General features: G+C 34.4%; 1 protein-coding gene across 1 annotated transcript in view; it reads right to left on the reverse strand.

Moving 5' to 3' along the window:
• Positions 1-23,089, reverse strand: part of TLL1 (tolloid like 1) — a 126,456-nt gene that overhangs the window by 48,712 nt on the left and 54,655 nt on the right. The window contains 4 exon segments of the mRNA XM_014456162.2: positions 2,361-2,463; positions 9,377-9,492; positions 15,312-15,436; positions 19,963-20,068. Coding sequence (XP_014311648.1) covers positions 2,361-2,463; positions 9,377-9,492; positions 15,312-15,436; positions 19,963-20,068 — 450 coding nt within the window.

Raw genomic sequence — 23,089 nt, forward strand, 5'->3', positions numbered from 1 at the left:
TATATATATCACCAACCTGATTTGGTTCCTATCTCTATCCTTAGTAACTAGAACCATAACCACACCTTAATATTTACTTATTAGTGGTAGATAAATAAACCAATCCCTTTGTGTCTATTTATAAAATATTAGAACATATCTTCAGATTAACCAACTGTCAGTATCTTTATTCTGTAGAAGGAAGAAATAGCTAGCTCAAAAGACATACTTGTAAAAAGTCATGTGGGGACATCAAGGTGGGGAATATTATTCTATGAAGAAAAGAAAAAAATACAAATGATGCTGAGAAGCCCGTTTAAATTGTCAGTCTGGTCATTCGTAGGGGAGTAACTTGGTTAAGGCTATGCCTCAGCTCAAAGTGGAGTTCCTTGTCTAGCCAGGTTCAGTGATAACTCATCTGAGGGGCTGACACGCTGCTCTGAGGATCTCATGCTACTGCATACACTCCATCTCATCTATAACGCGACAATCGGCAGTGTTAGTAGGCAGAATGGCAAGTAGTATCAGAAAAATGGAACGTAAGTTCTAACATTTTTATAACTGTGTATCCATTGGCAAGAACAATACCAAAGAATATAATAAATCCTGTCATGCCTGCTTTCTTCCCTCAGCCCTCCACAAATACTCATTACCTACTGTATGTCTGCCACTGTGCGGTAAAATTCAATGAGATAACAAAATGGTTAAATATGACAACGCACATGAAACTATTCTACAAACAATACATTGTCATCCATTTTTGCGTGCCCCTCGCAATGATGTTGTACATGGTTTTAGTATATTTAAGACGGCAGTCAACGTGAAACAAATTCATAGTAACAGCGAACAGGTGAGGGACTGTCTTCTAACTGGCAAAGCACACGGCGGGCATGTAAAAGAGTGCAATGTTTCTTCAACTGTAATGTGCCTATGAATTGCCAGGGAGTCTGTGAAATACAGTCTCTAATTCAGGAGGGATGGCGTGGACATAAATTTTTACATTTTTAACAACCTTCCAAGAGATTCTGATGTTGCCGGTCTGGTGACTACCAAGAGAGGAAAGGTTTTGGAGGAAATAGTGGGGAGAGCTTTCCACATGAAAACTCGGATCCGACCAGGGCAGTGTGGGCCCTCAGACACCACGCACTGCTGATGGTGCGCTTGATGTTTTAATTTGCATTTGATTCTCCAATATGAGTTCAATGAAATGTTTTCTTTTCATGCCTCACAAATTGCTTCATCTCCAGGGGTCCTCAAACTACGGCCCGCGGGCCACATGCAAATACAAATACTGTATTTGTTCCCGTTTTGTTTTTTTACTTCAAAATAAGATATGTGCAGTGTGCATAGGAATTTGTTCATAGTTTTTTTTTAAACTATAGTCCGGCTCTCCAACGGTCTGAGGGACAGTGAACTGGCCCCCTGTTTAAAAAGTTTGAGGACCCCTGATCTAGGCTAAGAAACCAAATGTTCAAGACAATGTTTTCCTCAACCTCAATTTGTTCAAATCTTTATGTCTGCTCACTTTTTAAACATTTCTACAGGGCTCTCTCTTGGACTTCCTAAGGCTGCTGTCACTTTTAATATAACAGTGTCCATGCAATAGGTTTTAGGTGGTAAGAAAAAAGATCTGTATGGTACATAAATGCAACTGAGCAAAGCTACCTCTAAGAATAAAGGTAAAGTCACAATCCAAAAAATCAATAGATGCTGCCATGCCAGCAGCTCTCACCTTTATGTAAAGCAGGGCAACAGGAAAATGCCTCATGCAAGTTAATGGTGTGGTCTGTGGTTTCACGTTGGCAGCAGACTTCCCTGAGCATCAGATCTGAGCTATGATTTATGACACAAACTACAGATGTCTCTTCCCAGCCACAATAAACTCTCTGAGAAGCAAAACTGTGTCGCTTACAGTACCAGCTAATGTGCTTGGCATAGGAAACCAGCTACCAACTGCTGTACCTAACGGCTCACATTCTGCTGCCTGAGCAAACACACACACACACACACACACACACACACACACACTCACACACACACACACAATTTACCTGATTTTCTCATTAAAACTATGGTTTTAAAATTAAAACCACAGAAACACTGTGATGAGTAGTCACTGTAAGCATAACAGATGTGAACGCTACTCTAAGTCATTATTCTAAATCAGATCTGAGTACTACCTCATATTTGAAGCTGGTTTAAATCAATTTACTTATTTATCTATTTGTCGTGAGTAGTTTTTTGTGGTTTAAAAAAGAATAATAAAATTAATATGTTGGTCACGTACAATTTTAACTCTAAGATGACTCTTGAAAGAATCAATAGTCTTTAGGCAGGACAGACTATACGCATGGCCACAGAGAAGGTGATTGATCTCTTACCAAGGAGAGCCGATTTCCTCCAGTACCCATCTCTTACTTCAATGTAGTCATACCAGCACAAACTACTTTTGTATAAGTCCATCGTGGTAAAATTTAAAACGATCTGCAAAACAAAGCAAAGCAGCACCGAGTTAAAATGATTGTAACTGCACATGGTGATTTGATTCTTGGAGGTTAGGAGGCCAGGGCTACTGTGAAAACATGCTAATTTTTTTTCTACATTAGTATTCTCTTATTTTTCTTTACAAACACCACACACACACACACACACACACACACACACACACACACACACACACAAAACACACAACCCTGATTTTCTCATTCTCACTATGTTTAACAATATAAAAGCACAAACATTTTAGCAACTAAAGCACAGATTCTGTAAATTTGACCAACTGTGAAACAAACAGAAACCTTTATTCATATAGTTTATTTTGAATTTTCTAAGATAAACATGACTTAAACCATGAAAATTCTGATTTTGCCATAAATGTCTTCTTTTTAATAATTTATTTCAAAGGCGACCAGACATATATAATCATGTTAAAAATAACCACCATGTGCCATATTCCAAGAACATAATATTATTGTGTATGTTGAAATGTTCAAGAACAGCTCTAGAATTTGAATTTGTCCATGTAAGTATAATCAAAGGCAGATGTCATTATGCTTTTCTAGGTCCAAGAATATATATATTCAAAGACCTTTCAAGTTAGATATTGCACATGATTCTTTATTCTGTACTTTGTTTTGAAATGCTGCTGCTTTCGTGAAGATAATTCAAGAACAGCTCTTGGCAAGACAATTTCCTTACTGCTTTATAAAAAGACTTTACTTTTCAAATATGTAACTCTTTTAATACTTCATTACATCCAAATAAGAGTCAAACTAATGAGAAACTCACCTACCTGATGAAAAAAGTGCATTTGGAAAATATTTTTTTATATTCTAAAACTCATTCTGGCCCAGCCAGCATGGCCCAGTGGTTGAGTGTTGACCTATGGACCAGGAGGTCATGGTTTGATTACTGGTTTGGTCAGGGCACATGCCTGGGTTGCAGGCTCAATCCCCATTATGGGGCACGTAGGAGGAGGATGATCAATGATTCTCTTTCATCATTGATGTTTCTATCTCTCTCCCTCCCCCCTCCTTGATAAAATCAATAAAAATATATTTTAAAAAACACACAACTCATTCTAACTCTTTTCTGCTTAAAATAGCTAAGATAATTGAGGCATTTGATTAACCTGTTCTTTATTCCCGAAAATGAAAAAGGCTTTGGCTATAAGCAACAAATATAAGTATTTGAAATGCCTCTAATATAAAACTATAGTTTGTAACAATACACAAAGAATCTTTTTGTGATGATATAAAAATCTAGATGTAAGAGAACTCTCAAGGAATGACTAAAAAAAGAAAGAAAAAGATATATCAATCAATCCTGAATCCATATTCAAGAAATTACTACCATTGTTGTGTTAGAAAACATGTACTTCTCTCCTTTCTTGATATTTAACAGAAAGTTAAGTACTAATTAAGACAAACCAATCCTTAACTAGCTCACTTTTTCCAAGAATGAAGATACAGAATAACAATAAATATTTTTCATGGCACCTTATATCTCAGCATCACAATGATCACCCATAATATTGTACAGCAAAGTTGGTTATACTTGCATATGTAAATAATTATTTTACAGAGATAGAAACTAAGAATTTATCAAACTATAATGAAAGTCAATTGTACCTAATAATGGCATTAACATTTCACCATTAAATTGAATGCATTTAAATTTCTTTAAATGTACTTTCTAGATTACAATGAGATGAAATCTACTAAGGATGTAAAAATAGAGACACACTTTAAAAAATGTAATACAGTAGATGTGGCATAATTAGGTTTTAAGAAAATGATTCATTTATTTTTATCTACCTTATTCATAGTTTTTCTTTTATCTTTGCTTTTCTTCTCCTGCATCTAATTTTATCGTTCCAAATACCTTCAAAAATGCTTACAAAAATGTCCAAAATAGCCAAGGATAAAGGACTTATCATTTCCTTTCTTTGTAAATAATCCTCAACAGTTGATTATCAAAATGCATTATTTCTGAACTATTTTTTTCTGAAGATCCCAAAATGTTTCTCCTCTATCTCTGAATACCAATACAGCATTAAGTCATTCTTAGGACATAATTGGGAAATAATTTCTGGTTTTTCTCAGGGAATACTACCAGTGTTAAGTTTCATTTGCATTTGTATTTCCCTTATGGCAATCACAAGGGATTCAAGTCTGTATAGAACATATAAGAATTCATTTATTACAGCAGAGTTGGCACAGCTAGACTACAGACATGAACAGTAGTAGGCCCCAAGGCTTATTCTGTGCCTTCCCTCTTGGCTTTAAAGGGGAGTTTTATACTAGTGTAAGAATAATTCAACTTCCTCCTCAATGAGGTAAAAAAGATGAGCTAAATTGGAAGTTATGTATATCATCAAACTTTATTCAGAATTGAAACAATGTGTTTGGATTGCTAACAAATAGTTAATATTTGAAGTCTGGAACACACACACACACATTTGGAAGGAGAATAACTCTAAAGAGAAAAGTTTCCTATCTTGTTTTTAAACTTCTATTTTAAACGCCAAGCACCATAGAGAAACAAAACTGGCCTACTTTAATATAAAACACACAGCCCTTTCAAAGCAGAAAATGTAATAAAGATAGATTTTCTAAAAATCAAATCGGAGGGCTCTGATTTAGAAGTAAAATGCTGGCCCTTTCCTAAGGTTGCTAGCAGAATCCATACATGAATTACAAACCATAAGCACTGGAAAATACTTGATTGTTTTATATTATACTATTTTATGCAAATATGTTGCATCTTTTCCCAAAGAATGGCAAAATAAAAACTACTGAGCACAATTATATAGATGTTTTATTTCTTATGATAAGTATTACCATTTATTGATGTACCCATAGTTCCCTTGGAACAGGTGATTGAGGGAGATATAAGGGAAAATTTTAAAATTTCCCATTTATCAGTCAAGAGTCTTATTTGTTATTCTGTGAAGTTAAATTGATACAATTGTGGTGGAGTTTGCTTATTAAAAACTTTGCTGTCCAATGATGCAAAGAAAGTGAAGAATATTGAAGAAAGATCAATAGTCTAGGGACCAGATGTTTGTAAGTCTTCAGAGGAAGATTAATCAATGAACTTTTGTCAGAATGATGAAGATGTTATTGGTTACCTAAACTAATTCCATGAGCACCATAGAAAGATCAATTAGAACATTTATACCTTATTGTGCTGAGGATGGGGAAGATGTTACAAATCTTGTCAATTATACTGATAGCATGAAGTGGTTTTTTGGAAAGAGATATTAGAATCAAAAGCAGTAAATTAAACAGATTTCTGGCCTTTATCCAGAAGCAGCTTAGGAAAGACTTATAAACTCACTAGGGAAACTACAGTTTTCTTCTCAGAAATAAGACTAGGAGCAGAACAGGGATCAGTAAACTATGCCCGATGCACCAAATCCAGCCCTCAGGCAGTTTTTATAAAGAAAGTTTTGTTGGAAACATTACTTTACATAATTTCTAGGACTAAACAATAGAACTGAGTGTTTGAAACAGACTGTATAGCCTGCAAAGCTAAAAATATTTACTGTATATCCTTTCCAAAAAATGTGCTAACTCCTGGAATAATTGATCATTACATTTTTGTTCAGCTTTGAACTGTATCATGCTAAAGGGAAAAGTTTGCATCTTTTCCTACAACTAGAAGCCGTCTGTGATTGGGAGTCAGAAAGCCAGGCTTAAACTTCTAGCTTCTCAGTTTGTTAGTTTACTTAAAATTTCTGAGTTTGAATGAATTTTTTCACTGTAACATGGAGGTCATCATATCAAGCTGATCTCAGCACAATTAAATCCGAAGGACTTACTTGGATAATGTGTAGAAAACACTAATAATCCGAAGTATTGTTAAGATTCTCCTATATTATTATTATTTCCATGATACATATTCAGGCATCTATCACAATATAAATGCTACAACAGTTATGAAATAAAAACATAATCCAATTTACTTAATCTAACTATACTGGAAAACACAAAAAATATAGGCTCGATTTTGTTGTTGTCAATCCTCACCAAGGATATATTTTCCATTGATTTTTTTAAAAAAAAGTAAGAATGGAAGGGAGGGAGGGAGGGAGGGAGGGAGGGAGGGAAGGAGAGAAGGAGGGGGAGAGAGAGAGTGAGAGAGAAACATGGATGTGAGAGAAACATATCAATTGGTTGCCTCCCGCAATCACTCCGACTGGGGCTGGGGACTGAGCCTGCAACTGAGGTATGTGCCCTTGACCAGAATCAAACCCTAAACTCTTCACTCTGTAGGCGGACACTCTACCCACTGAGCTTAATCAGCTACTAGGGCAATATAGGCTCAACTTTAAATTTTCTCAGGAAAATCAACATGTCAAAGTAAAGGATTTTTTACTTTAAAATGTAAAGAATGGACAAGGAAGCTTGTGGCCTTGGTTCAAGGCCCTGCCTTACAACAGACTATTTGTCTGACTCAGATAGATCTCTAATTCCATCAGGGATTAACTATATGACAGGTGAGAAACAGGAGTTAAATTATACTATGAAAATAATTTTTCTGCTTAAACATATGTGATATCTGGATTTTAAAATTTTGATTTATCATCACCAACTACTCACAGGGTCTTTTAAAAATGTAATAGATTTTATTATTTCTGAAGTCATATATATACATTACATAATTTAGTAGAGGTTTCATTCAGTGATTATATACTTTGCTGCAAACAGTTTGCAGATATCCCATTTGGTACAAATTAATTTTCTGTTATATTTTGTTATATTTAGTATATATGTTTTATTATTGCTGACACTATTACAGATAACCCCCATTTCCCCCACCCTCGCCCACCGCCACCCAGCCTCTGCCCCCCTCTCTCCTGACCTACACCACACTGTTTTCTGTGTCCATGGGCTATGCATGTATGTTCTTCCTCCCTTTCCTTAATTCCCACTCCAACTTTATATCCAATCAGTTGCAACTTCTCTAGATGATACTCTGCAATGCTGCTAAAAATGTCCTCCTCCTTCCTTTTTCAGTCAGTGCTCTCCATGTTTCTCTGAATTAACTGCATTAACTCCAAGATCTGAGCTCTCTTATCTCTGCAAATCCATGATAAGTGGTATCTTGCTTTCGTCAACTATTTTTCAGAGCTCGCCTAGGATATCACTAGGCCTTGTCCTTGATATATGTGCATAAGATTCCTGATAGCAAGGATTTCTTTCACACACCAGAAGACACATTTTAATGGAATCAACAATTTATCTATACAGCAATTGCTAGATTTAAGCTGTGCCTTTGCCAATATAAACATTATATTGTAAATTGACCCCATATGTGTAAACTGTTAGATGAGTGGTTAACAAGACTTTTTTTTTTTTTCAAAATTAAAGTAGTCAAATGATAGCTTTTAAATGGGTTACATAGGAAAAGAAAAAAAATGCTAACTGTATTCAATATGTAAGAAGTCTATCCTTGTTAAAAGATCAATCAGTTCTGAGGGATGGAAGAATCGATATTGCATGCTTTTATCAGCTCAACACAGCTACATTCTCAGCTGCACATCCTGGACTGTTACCAGCATGTCCTGTGCAACATCAAAAACAGCCTCAGATTGGACAGAACTCTGTCTTTACCTTGGCAGGCTTACTCCTACAAAGACACACACATGCACTGACAATCTCCCTTTTTTTTTAGTGTGGTAAAATATACATAACATAACATTTACCATTTTAACCATTTCAAGTGTACAGTTCTGTAGCATTAAGCACATTCACACTGTTGTACAACAATCCTTTTATTTTTTAAATGATATATTCCCACCCTAGCTGCTATTGTACAGTGTTGGCCCAAGCACCAAAGGGTTGTGGGTTCAATTCCCAGTCAAGGGCACACACCTGGGTTCGATTCCCAGCCCTGGTCAGGGTGCGTGCAGGTGGCAACCAATCAATGTGTCTCTCTCATATTGATTTTTTTCCTCTCTCCCTCCTTCCCTGCTTCCCTTCCATTCTCTCTAAAAATCAATGGGAAAAATATCTTCTAGTGAGGATTAACTAACAAATAAACAAATAAAAAATAAATGAATAAATTATGTCTTTCCTGCATAAAACAATATATGCTTATCATAGAAAATAAAAGAAGAAATGAGCCCTAGCTGGTTTGGCTCAGTGGATAGGGCGTCGGCCTGCGGACTGAAGGGTCCTGAGTTCGATTCTGACCAAGGGCACATGCCTGATTGTGGGCTTGATCCCCAGTAGGGGATGTGCAGGAGGCAGCCAATCCGTGATTTCCTCTCATCATTGATGTTTCTATCTCTCTCTCCCTTCCTCTCTGAAATCAATAAAAATATTTCTTTTAAAAAAAGAAAAAGAAATGAAACCTATATATAAATCCAACAAGGATAAATAAGCATTGTTTTGTTATATATTCTTCCATAATTTTGTCTCTAACATATGTACTTTAAAAATTAGATATTTTCATGCTTCTGACTTTTAACCTACTGATTAAATTTTCCAATATATTGAAAAATTGTCCTCTAGTTCCAGGAAACACACAATCTTATAAAAAAAAGAATGTTTGTAACAAGGGTGCTGTGATGTTTCTAGATAATAACTCATGTGATCATCCTCAGGAAGATAAATTTAATGACATTCTGTATCATGTTTTATTCCTTTTTAATGAGCATGATTTGATAAAGAAATTATCAATAGGTCTTTTACTTTTACATTGGCCATTCTGTATATTTTGGTAAAATAGAATGTTTAATCTTTTAAAACCCATTATAATTTTTTGAACTATTTAGTCTTTTATTTGATTAATTAAACAAGAATAAAAAATAAAGCAAATTAAATTTGAAAGATAAACCTCTGCACTTATATGAGAGTAAAAGAGAACTCTCGATATTATAAACTACCTTCTCCCCTGGGGTCACAGAAACTCTCCAGATGCAGTGTGTGTAAGAAGGGTAGCCGTTGGGAAATCCTGGAGAGGAAAGGTTGCCGTTGGACTCTTGTAGGGTTTCTCCACATGCTGAAATAAAAATAAAATACATATATTTGATTTTTAAAAAAGATAACATCTATTATTTCCTAAAAAGTATAAGATCATTTTTAATTTCAATGAAAGGTATGGGCATCATAATTAAAACCTTGAGTCTTTTAGTGTTAGACATGAGTATGTATTTGTATTTTATAAAAGACTTTCCCTTTCTAAATAATTTATTTTTATGTCTCTCATAAGACTTTCACTATACCTAATGGGATCACTAGGGTTAACCGAATCACAAGATTCGGAGATAAATAACTGGCCTGTATAAAGTCCTTCCTCATGGAAACCTGTGCCATCCCTTCCCAAGGGGCCAGTAGCCAACTTGTAAATGACCCATATTTTGATTCAGGTCAGTCGCTACCTTGTTGATGTGGCTCTGAGACCACATGAAACATTCCATCAACATATTCAATGTAAATTGAGGCTAAGTTCAGTTTACATTGAATTATTCCATGGGAAAGTTGAAAAAAATCTTAACTAATAAGTAATCCATAAAAGTGGTACCAAAATGTAATCACAATGAAAGTTTTTCTCAAAATAAGCCCCCCAAAACTGAAAGATAAAAAACATCATGGACGCCCTGGCCAGTTTGGCTCAGTGGGTAGAGCGTCGGCCTGCGAACCGAGGGGTCCCCGGTTCGATTCCAGTCGGGGGGGCACATGCCTGGGTTGCGGGCTCGGTCTAATGTGCAGGAGTCAGCCAATCAATGATTCTCTCTCATCATTGATGTTTCTATCTCTCCCTTTCTCTCTGAAATCAGTGAAAATATATTTTAAAAAATCATGGAAGACTCAAATTTTCCAACAGGATGTAGATGTTTATTTACTCTCTCTTTTCTGTTGATCATAAGTACAAATTGCTGGAAAAGCAATTACATTTTTCTCTTACTAAGCCTGTCTAATTTCTTGGAAGTAATTACTAGTCATCTGAAATAGCAAATTATCAGCTCCACAGCCTTCAGATCTGTATGATTGATATCTCTAGGGCCATTTCAACAAAGGCAAAAAGCAGAGTGTAATTAGCTTATTGGTGCAGCCAAGGTCAGAGTCATTCTATAACGGGTTTTCCTGTTGTTTTGTAAGACACGGTATGAGCTACATGAACCTAGGATGCTTTAAGTATCCTTAATCCAAAAATAATTTCTCTGCTGCAGCCAGTCATCTTTAAACTTTTACTCAACAACAATGTGAAAGAACAGTTTCTTCCCTCTGACGGAGACTGAAATAAAAACTGAGATATTTCCATATGAGAGACCAACAGCTACCGGCAGCTCATCATATCCTCAGTAAGTTGCCAATGCTTTTGCATATCTTAACTTAAATGTAAAAAAGAAAGATGATGACTTTGATAACACAAAACAAAGCTATAAAAAGAGTCTGATACAATATAAATATTTATTTTGAAACACAGAAATTATGTTTGCACAGCAAAATAAGTTTAAAGTAAGAGTAAGCAATATTTATTCTGATAAAAGCAACTTTAGAACAAAACAAAAATGCTCATTGGTCAAAAACACACAATTCAGGACTTTTCACGAATCAAGAAGGGCACTTGATAAATATAATGTTATAAGAACACTTAAAAAGTTTAAATGTGTTAAGATTTATGGATGCAAACAATGTGCTTCTCAATAAAGTCAGTTTAGATGCTAGTCATATCGGAGTTGAGTGTGTTTCAATGAAAAGAGCTAGAATTCACAACAATTTAAAAATAAATTCTGTAATGATTGAAACCTCCACTAAACTACATAGAATGCTGGTATTGTATTTCCTAAAGTAGAATTAAAACAAAGAAATATAGTTAATCCACAAATATAACAATAATATGATAAAAAATAAAAGATTCTAAAAATAAAAAAATAAATATAACATATAATTCAAAAATTTAATAAATATATAGCACCTGCTTATAAATGCAAGAAGTACAAACAATAGTCAAGTTGTGGTAATTATTTTTCCATTTTCCTAGTACATGAGGTTGTCCCAGGCTACCTAATTCCTACTAACAGAAGATTTTCATCCATTTTCCCAGCCATTTGTGGATTAATGCTCAGATATAAAGAGCAAACTTTATTAGTAAAAGAATTAAAGAAAAATTACCAAGGAAAATGTGACACTAAGATAAAGTGCATAGTCTGCCCATATACTCTACAAGGTATGTGGATGAGGAAACTGTTATGGCATTACTAATTATGTCATATAAGTGAGTCTTATAAGCTTCCATCTCAGTTTTCTCTTCTCTAAAGCGACTATCTTGTTGATATGTACTTCATAAAGTAGCTTTGTAAGGGTCAACTATTTATGACGCCCTAAGGTATAACGTCTACTTACATACCTTTTTCACAGAAAGGAAGACTGTGGCCTTAATTGTTAGAATGTGTTTTTGAATTACAAATGCAGTCATATCCAGTAAAAAAAAAAAAAAGGCTTTAAAAAATATGCAAAGAAAATTATCACTTTCCTAATTGAAATTACTCTAAAACAAAACATAATTCAGAAGTTAAGCTTCTATCTCTCTAGGCAGATGACATGATCTTATATGTATAAAACCATAAAGATGCCACACATTCACACAAAAACTGTTAGAATTAATAAATTCTGCAAAATAGCAGGACAGAAAATCAACATACAAAAATCAGTTACATTTCCACACACTAACAACAAGTAATCTGAAAAGGAAATAAAACTATCCCATCTATAATAGCATCAAAAAGAATAAAATATTCAGAATACCTTAACCAATGAGAAAAAAGGATTATACACTGAAAACAACAAAACACCACAGGAAAAAAAATTAAAGAAAACAAAGCAATGGAAAGAAATTCTGTGTTCATTGATTTGAAGACTTAATATTGCTACAATTTCCGTACCACTCAACATTACCTACAGATTCTATGCAATCTCTATCAAAATCCCGATGGCTTTTTTTGCAGAAATGAAAGAAAATAGTCCTAAAATTCATATAGAACCACAAAATCTGAACAACTAAAACAATCTTAAGAAGAACAAATATAGAAGCTTCACACTTCTTGACTTCAAAACGTATTATAAATCTACAGTATTCAAAACAGTGTGATATTGTCATAAGATAGACATACAGACCAATGGATCAGAATAAAGAGTCAAAAATAAGCCCACGCATATACAGTAAAATGATATTCAATAAGGGTGACAAGACTACACAGTGAGGAAAGGACAGTCTCTTCAACAAATGGTGTTGGGGGAACTAGTTATACACATACAAAAAAATGAACTTAGACCTTTATCTGTCACCATACACAAAATCAACACATAACATTTGTATTTAAAAGAAAGATATCCTTAGAAGTTTCTTTATTATAAGGTATTTACTTTATATTCCTCATAAATTCACTGTTATTTGACATTTAATTAAGAAAGAATTATGAAGATAATATTAGAGTTGATAGTTGGTATAAGTAAACTAAGTAGTTATAAACAATAAGGGCATTGGGCTACAGAAAAAATAAATTAAGAGAAAATGCAATTACAGACCAGAAAAGTCATAACCTTGAATATCTATGTGTGAAGGTCAGGCATCCTTTCAAGATTAAACTCTAAGGAACAGCTCTATAGGATGCAGAAGCAATAGAACTTTGAGCATAAACTTATATGGAGTAAAAAAGTTGGAGTAAAAAGTAGCCAAATAGCTTTATTGACTCTATTCATTAGCAATTTCTAACAAAACAGCAAGACAGACTCCAAAGAAATATGCAGTTCTATAAAACCCTCTTCTCTATTAAAAGCAAGAAACAACCAAGTGTCACGTTATAAACTCTTACTTTCTTAGGTGATTCTCAGATGAGTCATCCTATTTAGACTTCAGTGTATAATTGTGGGTCTTTACCACAATTCCACTGATGCACTTGACGTTACTGTTAAACCGACAGCATCAGTGTAGCTGAACTGTATTTTGACAATGGCAAGTGTATGTTTACTAACATCATTAGTAATCCCATTGTGAGGAAATGAAGAACCTTAAATACATAACCATAAATAGGGCTCAGAACTAGCGCCTATGAGAGAGAGAGAGAGACGGAAGGGGTGGGTACAGTGCTGAGAGGGACAGAGAAAGAATAGAAAGAGGGAGAGTTAGAAAAAGAGAGAAAGAGAGTGTGTTGCTTGGTGAGCATGAAGAACGGATGATTACTAGAATTAGTGGGATGATCACACTGTAAGGTAAAAAAATATCCAATAGCTATATTGTACACCTGAAACTAATATAACCAATTCAAGATTGAACATCAACTATAGTGAAATAAATAAAAAAGTAAAAAATGAAAACAAAAAAAATCAAGCCCAAGTCATTCTCAAAGACCTTGGGAATTAAAAGTTAACATATCTTTTTAAAAAATATATAAACATATCTTTTAGTTCTCCCTTATTCCTTGCATTTTATAAGCTGCAAAACAGAGACTTGTTTTTTATACTGTTTTAGAAACACAAGATATATTCCTCAGTAATGATGATGCCTATATGCTGTGGTTTTTGCCATATTAAACAAAGCAATGTACATATTACTATATTTCAAGTAAGAAAATAGCCCATTTATCTATTTACATGATTAAAGTCTCAAGTAAAAATTATGCTTACTAATTATTTTCCCCTTAATAACTAAAATATTCAAGAGCCATAGGTTGAAAATTAAATTAGTGTCATACATGTGAATCTTTTGATTCCCATTGACTGACTTTTCTACAATTCATTGTGTAAATGCATCTCTAGTGTGCTCTTTAAGTATAATGTACACATATTTATTTAGAGAGATAACCAAAATGTTTTATATGGGAACTGTCCATTTATTTAGTTGTTATTAATCACATAATCTTTTCTATAATTTTCTATTTTGAAATTTAAAAAACATAGTTCATCCAATACTGCCAGAAATTAGCCAAGAATCACCCATGTATTTTATCATAGTGGTGACATCTGTTTATAAATTCATCTTCTCTGTGAAAATTTAGATTTTAACAAACAAATACTACACATGCATGTGTGTTTTACATAAATACATGGACAAAACAATTTGGAAAATCCATGTTAAGTAAAGTTAAATATGTTTCTTTGAAATAAGGTATTTTACTAGTAGAGGATTTTGAGTATACAGTAGGTGCATAGAATACACAGCCTTTCCAAATTGGAAGCTGACTCTTTTTTTTCCTTGAACCAATAAAGCACTAGTGTTCCCTTGGAACTTTCTTATTAAGACCTTCCATTAATCTTTTTGATAACTTTATTCAGTAGAAAAAACAATGAGGACCTTCTTTTAATCTTTTCCACAACTTTATCCAGTAGAAAAACAATCAGTAGCTCATTAGCAACATGGTTAGAACTAATTTTTTGCAACTATTTTATCAATTCCAATAATAAAATTTTAATTTATATGCCATTAATGATGGTACTTGCAAGAAAAGATCATTCAGGACTCAAATCTGAAGTCGAACTAAAGGACATTCTTTTTATATTACCAAGGAGACCCAGAATTTGACTTTGAAATCATGCAACTATTTAATAACTATCAGACAAACATGCCTTTTACTCTTTTACTCCTTAAATTAAAAGAAATAAAACATACTATCCTTGTGCTTGAAATTTGATTTCTAGCAATTTGTTTTTAATTATATCAGTGGGTGTTCCAGAGTTCTCTCCTATTTCATTTTCTGATTACTGACTTTGAACCGAATAAGTCACTTGCCAGCATGGAAAGAGACATGTAAACAGTTGAGTAAATGGTGGCTTATTCATCTGGCACAATCACACTTCTGTGTTTGTATGGTGCAATACCTGGACATCTATACAGCTTTCTTGCCTGTGCAATATCTCCTTTGCTTAAACGGGTCCGCTGACCGATTGCGGGACGTATGCCATTATCATCACGAGAAGGGAGAATAGTGTCCAGAAACATCCCCCTGAAAAAAATCAGAAGCAAGCCACACATAAGTCATCCCAATTAAGACACATATACTTCTTACAAGTATTAGGGGTTTTTTCAAACTCAAGTCAATCTACGTGGAAAAACATCAGTGATGTGCTTTAACCCGTGTGTCAAAACACTTTTATTAAAGTAGAAATAAAATGTGTGCTAAATACAGGGTGTTCCCCCAAAAAGTATACACATTTTAATAGCTGATAGCTATTGATGTTTCTTTCTTTTTAGATTTAATCCACTGGAATTAACAAATTATTCAAATTGTGTATACATTTTTTGGAACACCCTGTATGTATGCCTAACATGGAGTCAGTGATGATATTCACATTTTCCTTAGAAATATATATTACATGATTTTTGAAACCTAGAATTCTGTATAGTCCCCCACTACATACACATGGCTTTTGTTTGGATCTCTCAAGCAGATCTAAGAACCCCTTGGATTACCAAGTTGTAAAACAAGTCTTCCTCATGTAGCTATATTTCTTAAAGACAACCTACAATAAATACTTCTGAAGTTACTAAAATTGTAAAAGAGAAATAAAATACACACATATATTCGTGTGTGTGTGTGTGTGTGTGTGTGTAGTTTCATTTCTTAGTTAAACTACTAATTTAATATTAGTATTCTTCTAATTAAATCTTAGATTCTTCTAATCTTAGTATTCTTCCAAGTACTACAGTACATGTTAAAGAACAAGGAAAAACAAAGTGTCAAATTTTAGATAGAAGAGTATAAAGCAAAATAGTTCAATGATATACACACATACATATAGTATAAAATGTTTCATGTTAAAATTAATAATCAACTAACTAAGTAATGCCTTAATAATGGTAAGGTATGGCTACTGAGTTGTTTGTTCCCAAGGTTGTAATAGAAACTCACCATTTTTCTTAATATGCATAACTAAAAATTCTGACTCCAGTGCACTAAAAATACAGCCTAATTTTGCAATAGAAACCAACTTTATAGCTCTAAAGAAAGTTCAATGGACTGGGGGACTATTCTAAGTGGTGAGAAGAATAGAGTGTGTATTTAAGGATTTTTTTTTTTAAGAGAAACTATAAACTATAAAGGTATTTTATTTTATTTTAGGTTTAGTTTGGATATCATTAATTATGAAAGCTTTCAAAACTTCAGTGGAACAGGAAGCTTCCCATGATGCCATTTCAATAGTGATTTATTTCAGTTTACATACTTTCCAAGAATGTCACCATTTTTTTAAAACATATTTTTATTGATTTCAGAGAGGAAGGGAAAGGGAGAGAGAGATAGAAACATCAATGATGAGAGAGAATCCTTGATAGTCTGCCTCCTACATGCCCCACATTGGGGATCGAGCCCACAACTCAAGCATGTGCCCTGATCGGGAATCGAACCGTGATCTCCTGGTTCATAGGTCCACGCTCAACCACTGAACCATGGTGGCTGTGTTGTCACCATCTTAAATAAGAAATAATCCTTGTTATCTGGAACTACTTTTCGATCCCCTGACTTTTCCTCCCTAAAGATAAAATCTAGGTCTCAGTTGTATTTCAGCTCCAGGCCCAGAAAAGCAGCAAAACCAGATAAGTGACACAGTGACCGCCTCAGGATCAGCTGCACTAATAATCCCCTGCCCTGGTGCCAACCAATCAGCAGAGACTACGTCCCTGAAAGAGCACACCTGGGAAGTTAATTAATATTGTATTGAGACCCTTCCCTGAGACCTCCCCTAAAATTACTGCCAGCAAGAGAGATAAATACCCTCAACACAAAGGACCCAGCATAACCTCAACAAAAAAGACCCAGTGTGCGCTCTCCCCCAGGTGAGCATGCTGCACCATTCCCTTCCCCACCCTTCTTCAAGGGACCCCATGAGACTTGCAACCAGGGGAGCAATGGGAGCGGCAGCTCATCCCAGGCTAATCCTCTGAACTTGTCTCCAAGGCCCCCTGTTCTCTGACTCCCCAGTGAGGCAAAGCAGCCCGGGCTAGGCTCTCCTGTTGCTTCTCCTATGCCCTTCCTTATTTCACTGTCCTAAGTGTGTTTTTGCTGCAGCCAATGCATTTTTACTTGCTTTGCTTGCTGTAATTTGTCTCTTGATTGAAATCTTTCCTTCAAGAAGACAAAAACCAAGGTCTCATCGTCTCGCTGGTAACATAATGAACAAACTAAACTAATAAACAAAATAGAAACAGACTTATAGATAGGGTTCCAAGGCTGGGTAAAAAAGGTGAAGGGATTAAGCAAAAAATCAAAACAAAGCAAAACAAAAAAACCTCTTAGACACGCCTAATAGTATGGTGATTACCAGAGAGAAAGGGGATTGGGGAGGAAGATGAGGGTATAGAGGTGATAAATGGTGATGGAAGGAAAGTTGACTTGGGGTGGTGAACACACAATACAATATACAGATGCCGTGTTATAGAATTGTACACCTGAAACTTACATAATTTTATGAGATAATGTCACCCCAATAAATTTGATTAAAAAGTTTTAAAAATTTGCCCTAACCGGTTTGGCTCAGTGGATAGAGCATTGGCCTGTGGACTCAAGGGTCCCAGGTTCGATTCCGGTCAGGGGCATGTTCCTTGGTTGCAGGCACATACCCAGTGGGGAGTGTGCGGGAGGCAGCTGATCGATGTTTCTAACTCTCTGTCCCTCTCCCTTCTCTCTGTAAAAAATCAATAAAATATATATTTTTTTTAAAGTTTAAAAAATTTTCAGTTCTACTTTTCCCTACCTTTAGGAAATATTTACTGAGAATTGTTATAGGTCTGGATTTACAGCAGTAAATCAAAGACACAAAAAATTCCTCCTCTTATAATGCTCACATTCTCATGGGAGGAGAAAGACATTAAATAAAAGAATGATAAACTGGGATAGTGACAGGTACAACAGAGAAAAATACAGAAGAGTCTGAAAGATAATAAAACAGAAAAGTAACAGGAAGTATGAGTAATTTATGACTGAGCACCCTAGCTTCTAGGTTTAGGTAATGATCTTTAGATAAAACTTAGATAACTCAAATATGGGATGGAACTCTTAAAACCAAAGCTAAGTATCTACAGAGCTCCATATGTAAATTATCTAAGATGAAGGTAGGGAGGGGAAACTAGTAATTGTTGGTTATTGACCATCAAAAGTGAGAGCTTAAACATACTTAATAGGATGCAACTCCAGCGAGGCCAGTGCAATTGAAGGGGAAGCTGAGGCACAAGACAGCATTGAGAAAAGCCATTATTCAACTATGTTGCATGAATCAACAGATTATTAACTCGGTAAGTCCAAATGAATGAAATGTTACAATTTCTGCAGTATTCAGAACTAATAATTCACTATTTTCAATTTCTGAAAACAGATTTGTAGCCTGAAAAGGTTTTTTGTTGTTGTTTTTTTTTCCAGTTTTCAAAAGAGATTCCGCTTTAAAAGTACCAGGCCATCTTAAATTGTATGTATTCAAACTCAGACAATCGAATGATGAACTTTGACTCATTCTGTCCACTGAGGTAACCTCCCTTTCATTGGGTGGGGGGGTCAGTTACCATTCTTTTGTTCCTTCTTTGTGGTCAGGGAGTTAATAACTAACTATCTTTTTGACACAGGCCCTTAAGCAATGCAGACTCTTCCTAAACACCTTCAGTAAGGCACTATCAATAGACTAGAGACAGATCATTGAGGGCTTCAATTACTAACCTTCATTTGTTTTACCTACAATGGAAGAGTAAATTAGCTATGCTTTTAAATAAGCTTCATAAAATTTTACAATTCTTTACTAATGGAAAATGGGCAGCCCCAGTTAAGCAAAAATCTATGTTACAAACTATGCATGCATATAAAAGCCCCTTATCTTTAGCCCCATTCTTCCCACAAGTAAGTACCTAAATCTGCTGATGGGCTATATTCATGAAAACAACTAAAAGTTTTATAGACTCTGTGGGTCGAGAATAGAAGAAACTATAAAACTTCAATTACTTACATTAATAGAATGAACAACAAAAACCACATGTTCATCTAATTGATGCAGAAAAAGCATTTTACAGAAGTCAATACGCTTTCATGATAAAAAAAAAAACACACTCAGCAAACTAGGGACAGAAGGAAAGTACCTCAACATCATAAAGACCATATATGAAAGCCTATAGGATCATCATATTTAATGGTTGAAAACTGAAAGCTTTGCATTCAAGATCAGGAATAAGGCAAGCCTAATTGCTCACATCACCTCTATTCAACACGGTATTGGAAGTCCTAGCCAGAGCAATTAGGCAAGAAAAAGCAGGAAAAGGCATCCAAATCACAAAGAAAGTAGTAAAATCATCTGTTTGCTGATAGCAAATATAAAAACATGTTTAAAAAATTTCAAATGTCTAGTGTTGGCTATAGATACCAATCAAGTATTTTTGTATTTTATGGCAGGAATGTTTGAAAATGCTTCTAGTTCTAATGTTAGACATAGCTTTGTGAGAAGCCACACAGAGGAAAGGAATTAAAAGTCAAAAGGTATAACCTGAGACTCCAACCTTGAGAAGGTGTTCCTGGCATAGTGCATGATACTGTCAAAATCATATCTTTCTCCCAGGGAGTTCACTTCTCCAGGCTCCATCTTCAGAAAGTTGTACTCTTGACCTAAAAAGCAGGCACAAATAACATTTCAGAAGCTTTCTACCAGGCAGAGAAGAGCTATTCCTATGCCTGCACCTTCTCTTTACAAAGTGGCTAATCTTCATGCATACCGTAATTACATGCTAACACCCACAATGTGCAAAAGTATCCATCCAGTGTTGCTGTGTTAATATCACATTGAAAGTGTAATACTGAATTCCATTAATAAGTTAATTTTGGAAAAAGTGGATTATCAAAAGGATACTTTGGGTCTGTTTTCTATGTATACTCCTCTGCGTTCTCATATTTGTTTCTTTAAAATTTTAATTTTTTTTTCAGTACTGTAGACGTGATTATAAAAAGTTACATCTTACTTAATGACTTTCCCACCTTTCTCTTATAACTAAAGTTGCCAAGACAGAAAAATTATCTTCCTATTTGCTTTATATTCTTTCTATGAAACACTGAAAAAATATAAAAACAATATTTATAAGTACCTACAACATGACGAACTTTAGCTATGTGATTTTGTTACTACAGGTAAAACAACAGAAACAAATTTTATTCAAAATTAGAATAAGAATCTCTTTGATTAATCTACTCCAAGTTCCAACTGGAGAGCATTTTTGATTAGGAAGAATATGCTTCAAAAGAATAAGCCGTCTTGAACGCATATTCTAAAATGGATTAAAGCAATCAATCCTTATATCAATTTGCCTCTTATCATAGTCACTAATTTTGCATATAAATGCTAAGCTAAAGTCTGTACTTACTAGACATTGCCCTTGAATAACACTTAAGTTTCTGAGCCAAAGCAAGTCATAAATTTTTTGAAGATTAATCTCCAATATGAATTCTTACATACTAGAATTGCACTACTAATAGTTCCAAATACTCAGGAAATCTCACTTAATAAATTATGTTTTCTATTGGCCTGAATATAGAGTCAACAAAAGTACAAATACCGTAGTCATATTTGCTTAACACTGTGTTAAGTATTATACATTACATACTACTTATACATTTCTTGCTTGTTTCAGGTACATATTTACATTGAAACAGAGTCCTATTTTAAGAGTAAACATCATTCTTGAAAGTTATTTCCTTTATAAGTTTTGTCTGCATAATAGAGGAAATTTAATAACTAAGGTTAACAGATAACTTCTCATTTAATTGGTAACTGAAATAATTTTCAGAAATATTATTTCCTTTTTATTTCTCACCTAAAGATATAAAGTATAATATGAACCTTGATAGCTGGCTTAGGCATTAGTCTTCTATTTTGGGAGTATACATTTCTTTACTTTGATATTCAACACTACAGATTATTTCATCAATCTTCAAATGATCTATTCTCTGAGGCTTCACAATTAATTTTCTGCCTCTTAGACCAAACCTTCTTAGTCTTGTGGGAATTTTTCTACAAAATGTTACTTCATTTACTTATTTGTGTATTTGTTTCTTTACTTACTTATTTATTTTCATTTATTGGGGTGGCATTGGTTAACAGGATCAGATAGGTTTCATACATACACAAAATGTTGCTTTAAATATTGATGTCCCCATTTTCTATCCTCAATCATTTTCTTTTCCCTTCAGCATTTCCATACAGATTCCCTATCAAATATCTATCATAGATATATATCTGAAAGTTTAGACTCATCTTCCCTTTGTCTAGTAAAAATCTCAACTTGGATCACCCAAAGGCTTCTCAAACTCCAGGATATGCTCAATAAAATCATCATTTGTTTTTCTCCCTCTCAAAAGTGTTGCCTTGTCCATATTTCTTATTTCATTTGATGGTGTCACTATTCATTCTGTTGCCTAAAAATAAAACCTTGAAGAGGTCTCCTCACATGATGATGCTCCTCTTAAAATATTTTGAAAGATTATTCCCTTTTATTTCTCTTGACCTGTGCTACTTAACTGAGGCCTTAGCTATCTCATAAACTACTTACTTGTCTAATGAGTTTCCCTGACTTCAGGTTCATCTTCCCCACGCCCATTTTCCCATTCTCAGTAAATGATCTCCAAAATGAGAGAATTATTTTTTCTTTTTTAAATCTGAACTCAATCGGCTTTCAAACTTTCAATTATTCTCTAGGACTCAAAGTATAAATCTAAGTTCCCTAGCTTTAGATACTAGTAGATGATCCCTGCGATCGAACTAATTTCCCACTTGTAACTTCCCATGCAGCCACAAAGGGCAAGTAAAATGATTCCATTTTCTGTATTTGCATCTTTGATCATGATGTTTCTTCAGCTTAGAAACTCCATCCTTCTTCTGTGCACTTAGAACACTCTATTTCACTTACAAGTTTTGGTTTCTTTGTGACATCCCCTTGACTCTCCAAAGTACATTTTGCCACACCTTGCTTGGACTCCATGGTATTCTCAACATGACAATTGTTACCTTTTTCACTCACTTGCAATCATCTGTATACTATATACTAAGCTTTGTGTTTTTCATCAGCATTTCCAACATCTACTAGTGCCTCAAGAAATAATTGTCACCAAATATGTGAGGAGTAAATAAATAGATCAATGCTGGTAATTACTGGGAATTCTAAAGAATTCCATGTTTGTAATTGAAACTGGCCATGAATAAGTTTAAAAAGACACATTTTTTACTTTGTTTACACTTGAAATGCGTACTATCTCATAAGACAATTCCAAGCATTAAGATTTTTCTTTTGATAATTGAAATGTACGGATGTTTATGAAGTTATGAGAATTAAAACAAAAAGCTGTACACACATCAACTGTCAGAGAAAATTAAATTTAAATTATGTATTATATTTCAACTGCTGAAAACATTCTTAAATATTTGTCTTTCGGGCAGCCAGGTTTAAGAAAAATCTCAAGGAAACTATTTAGACTATCCTGGGATGACTCATTTCCCTGGAATTTCTCCAGAAGTTGTCCCTGATATAATATCGATTCCTATGGTAGCAGCATGTTTGACGGTAAACTCCGGACTCTTTCTAAATCCATACAACATAAATATAGAGCTAAGTATATAAAATGCTTTAAAATCTTTAATAA

The sequence above is a fragment of the Myotis lucifugus genome, unplaced genomic scaffold, assembly GCF_000147115.1.
Source record: "Myotis lucifugus unplaced genomic scaffold, Myoluc2.0 scaffold_1, whole genome shotgun sequence".
NCBI classification, from domain to species: Eukaryota; Metazoa; Chordata; class Mammalia; order Chiroptera; family Vespertilionidae; genus Myotis; species Myotis lucifugus.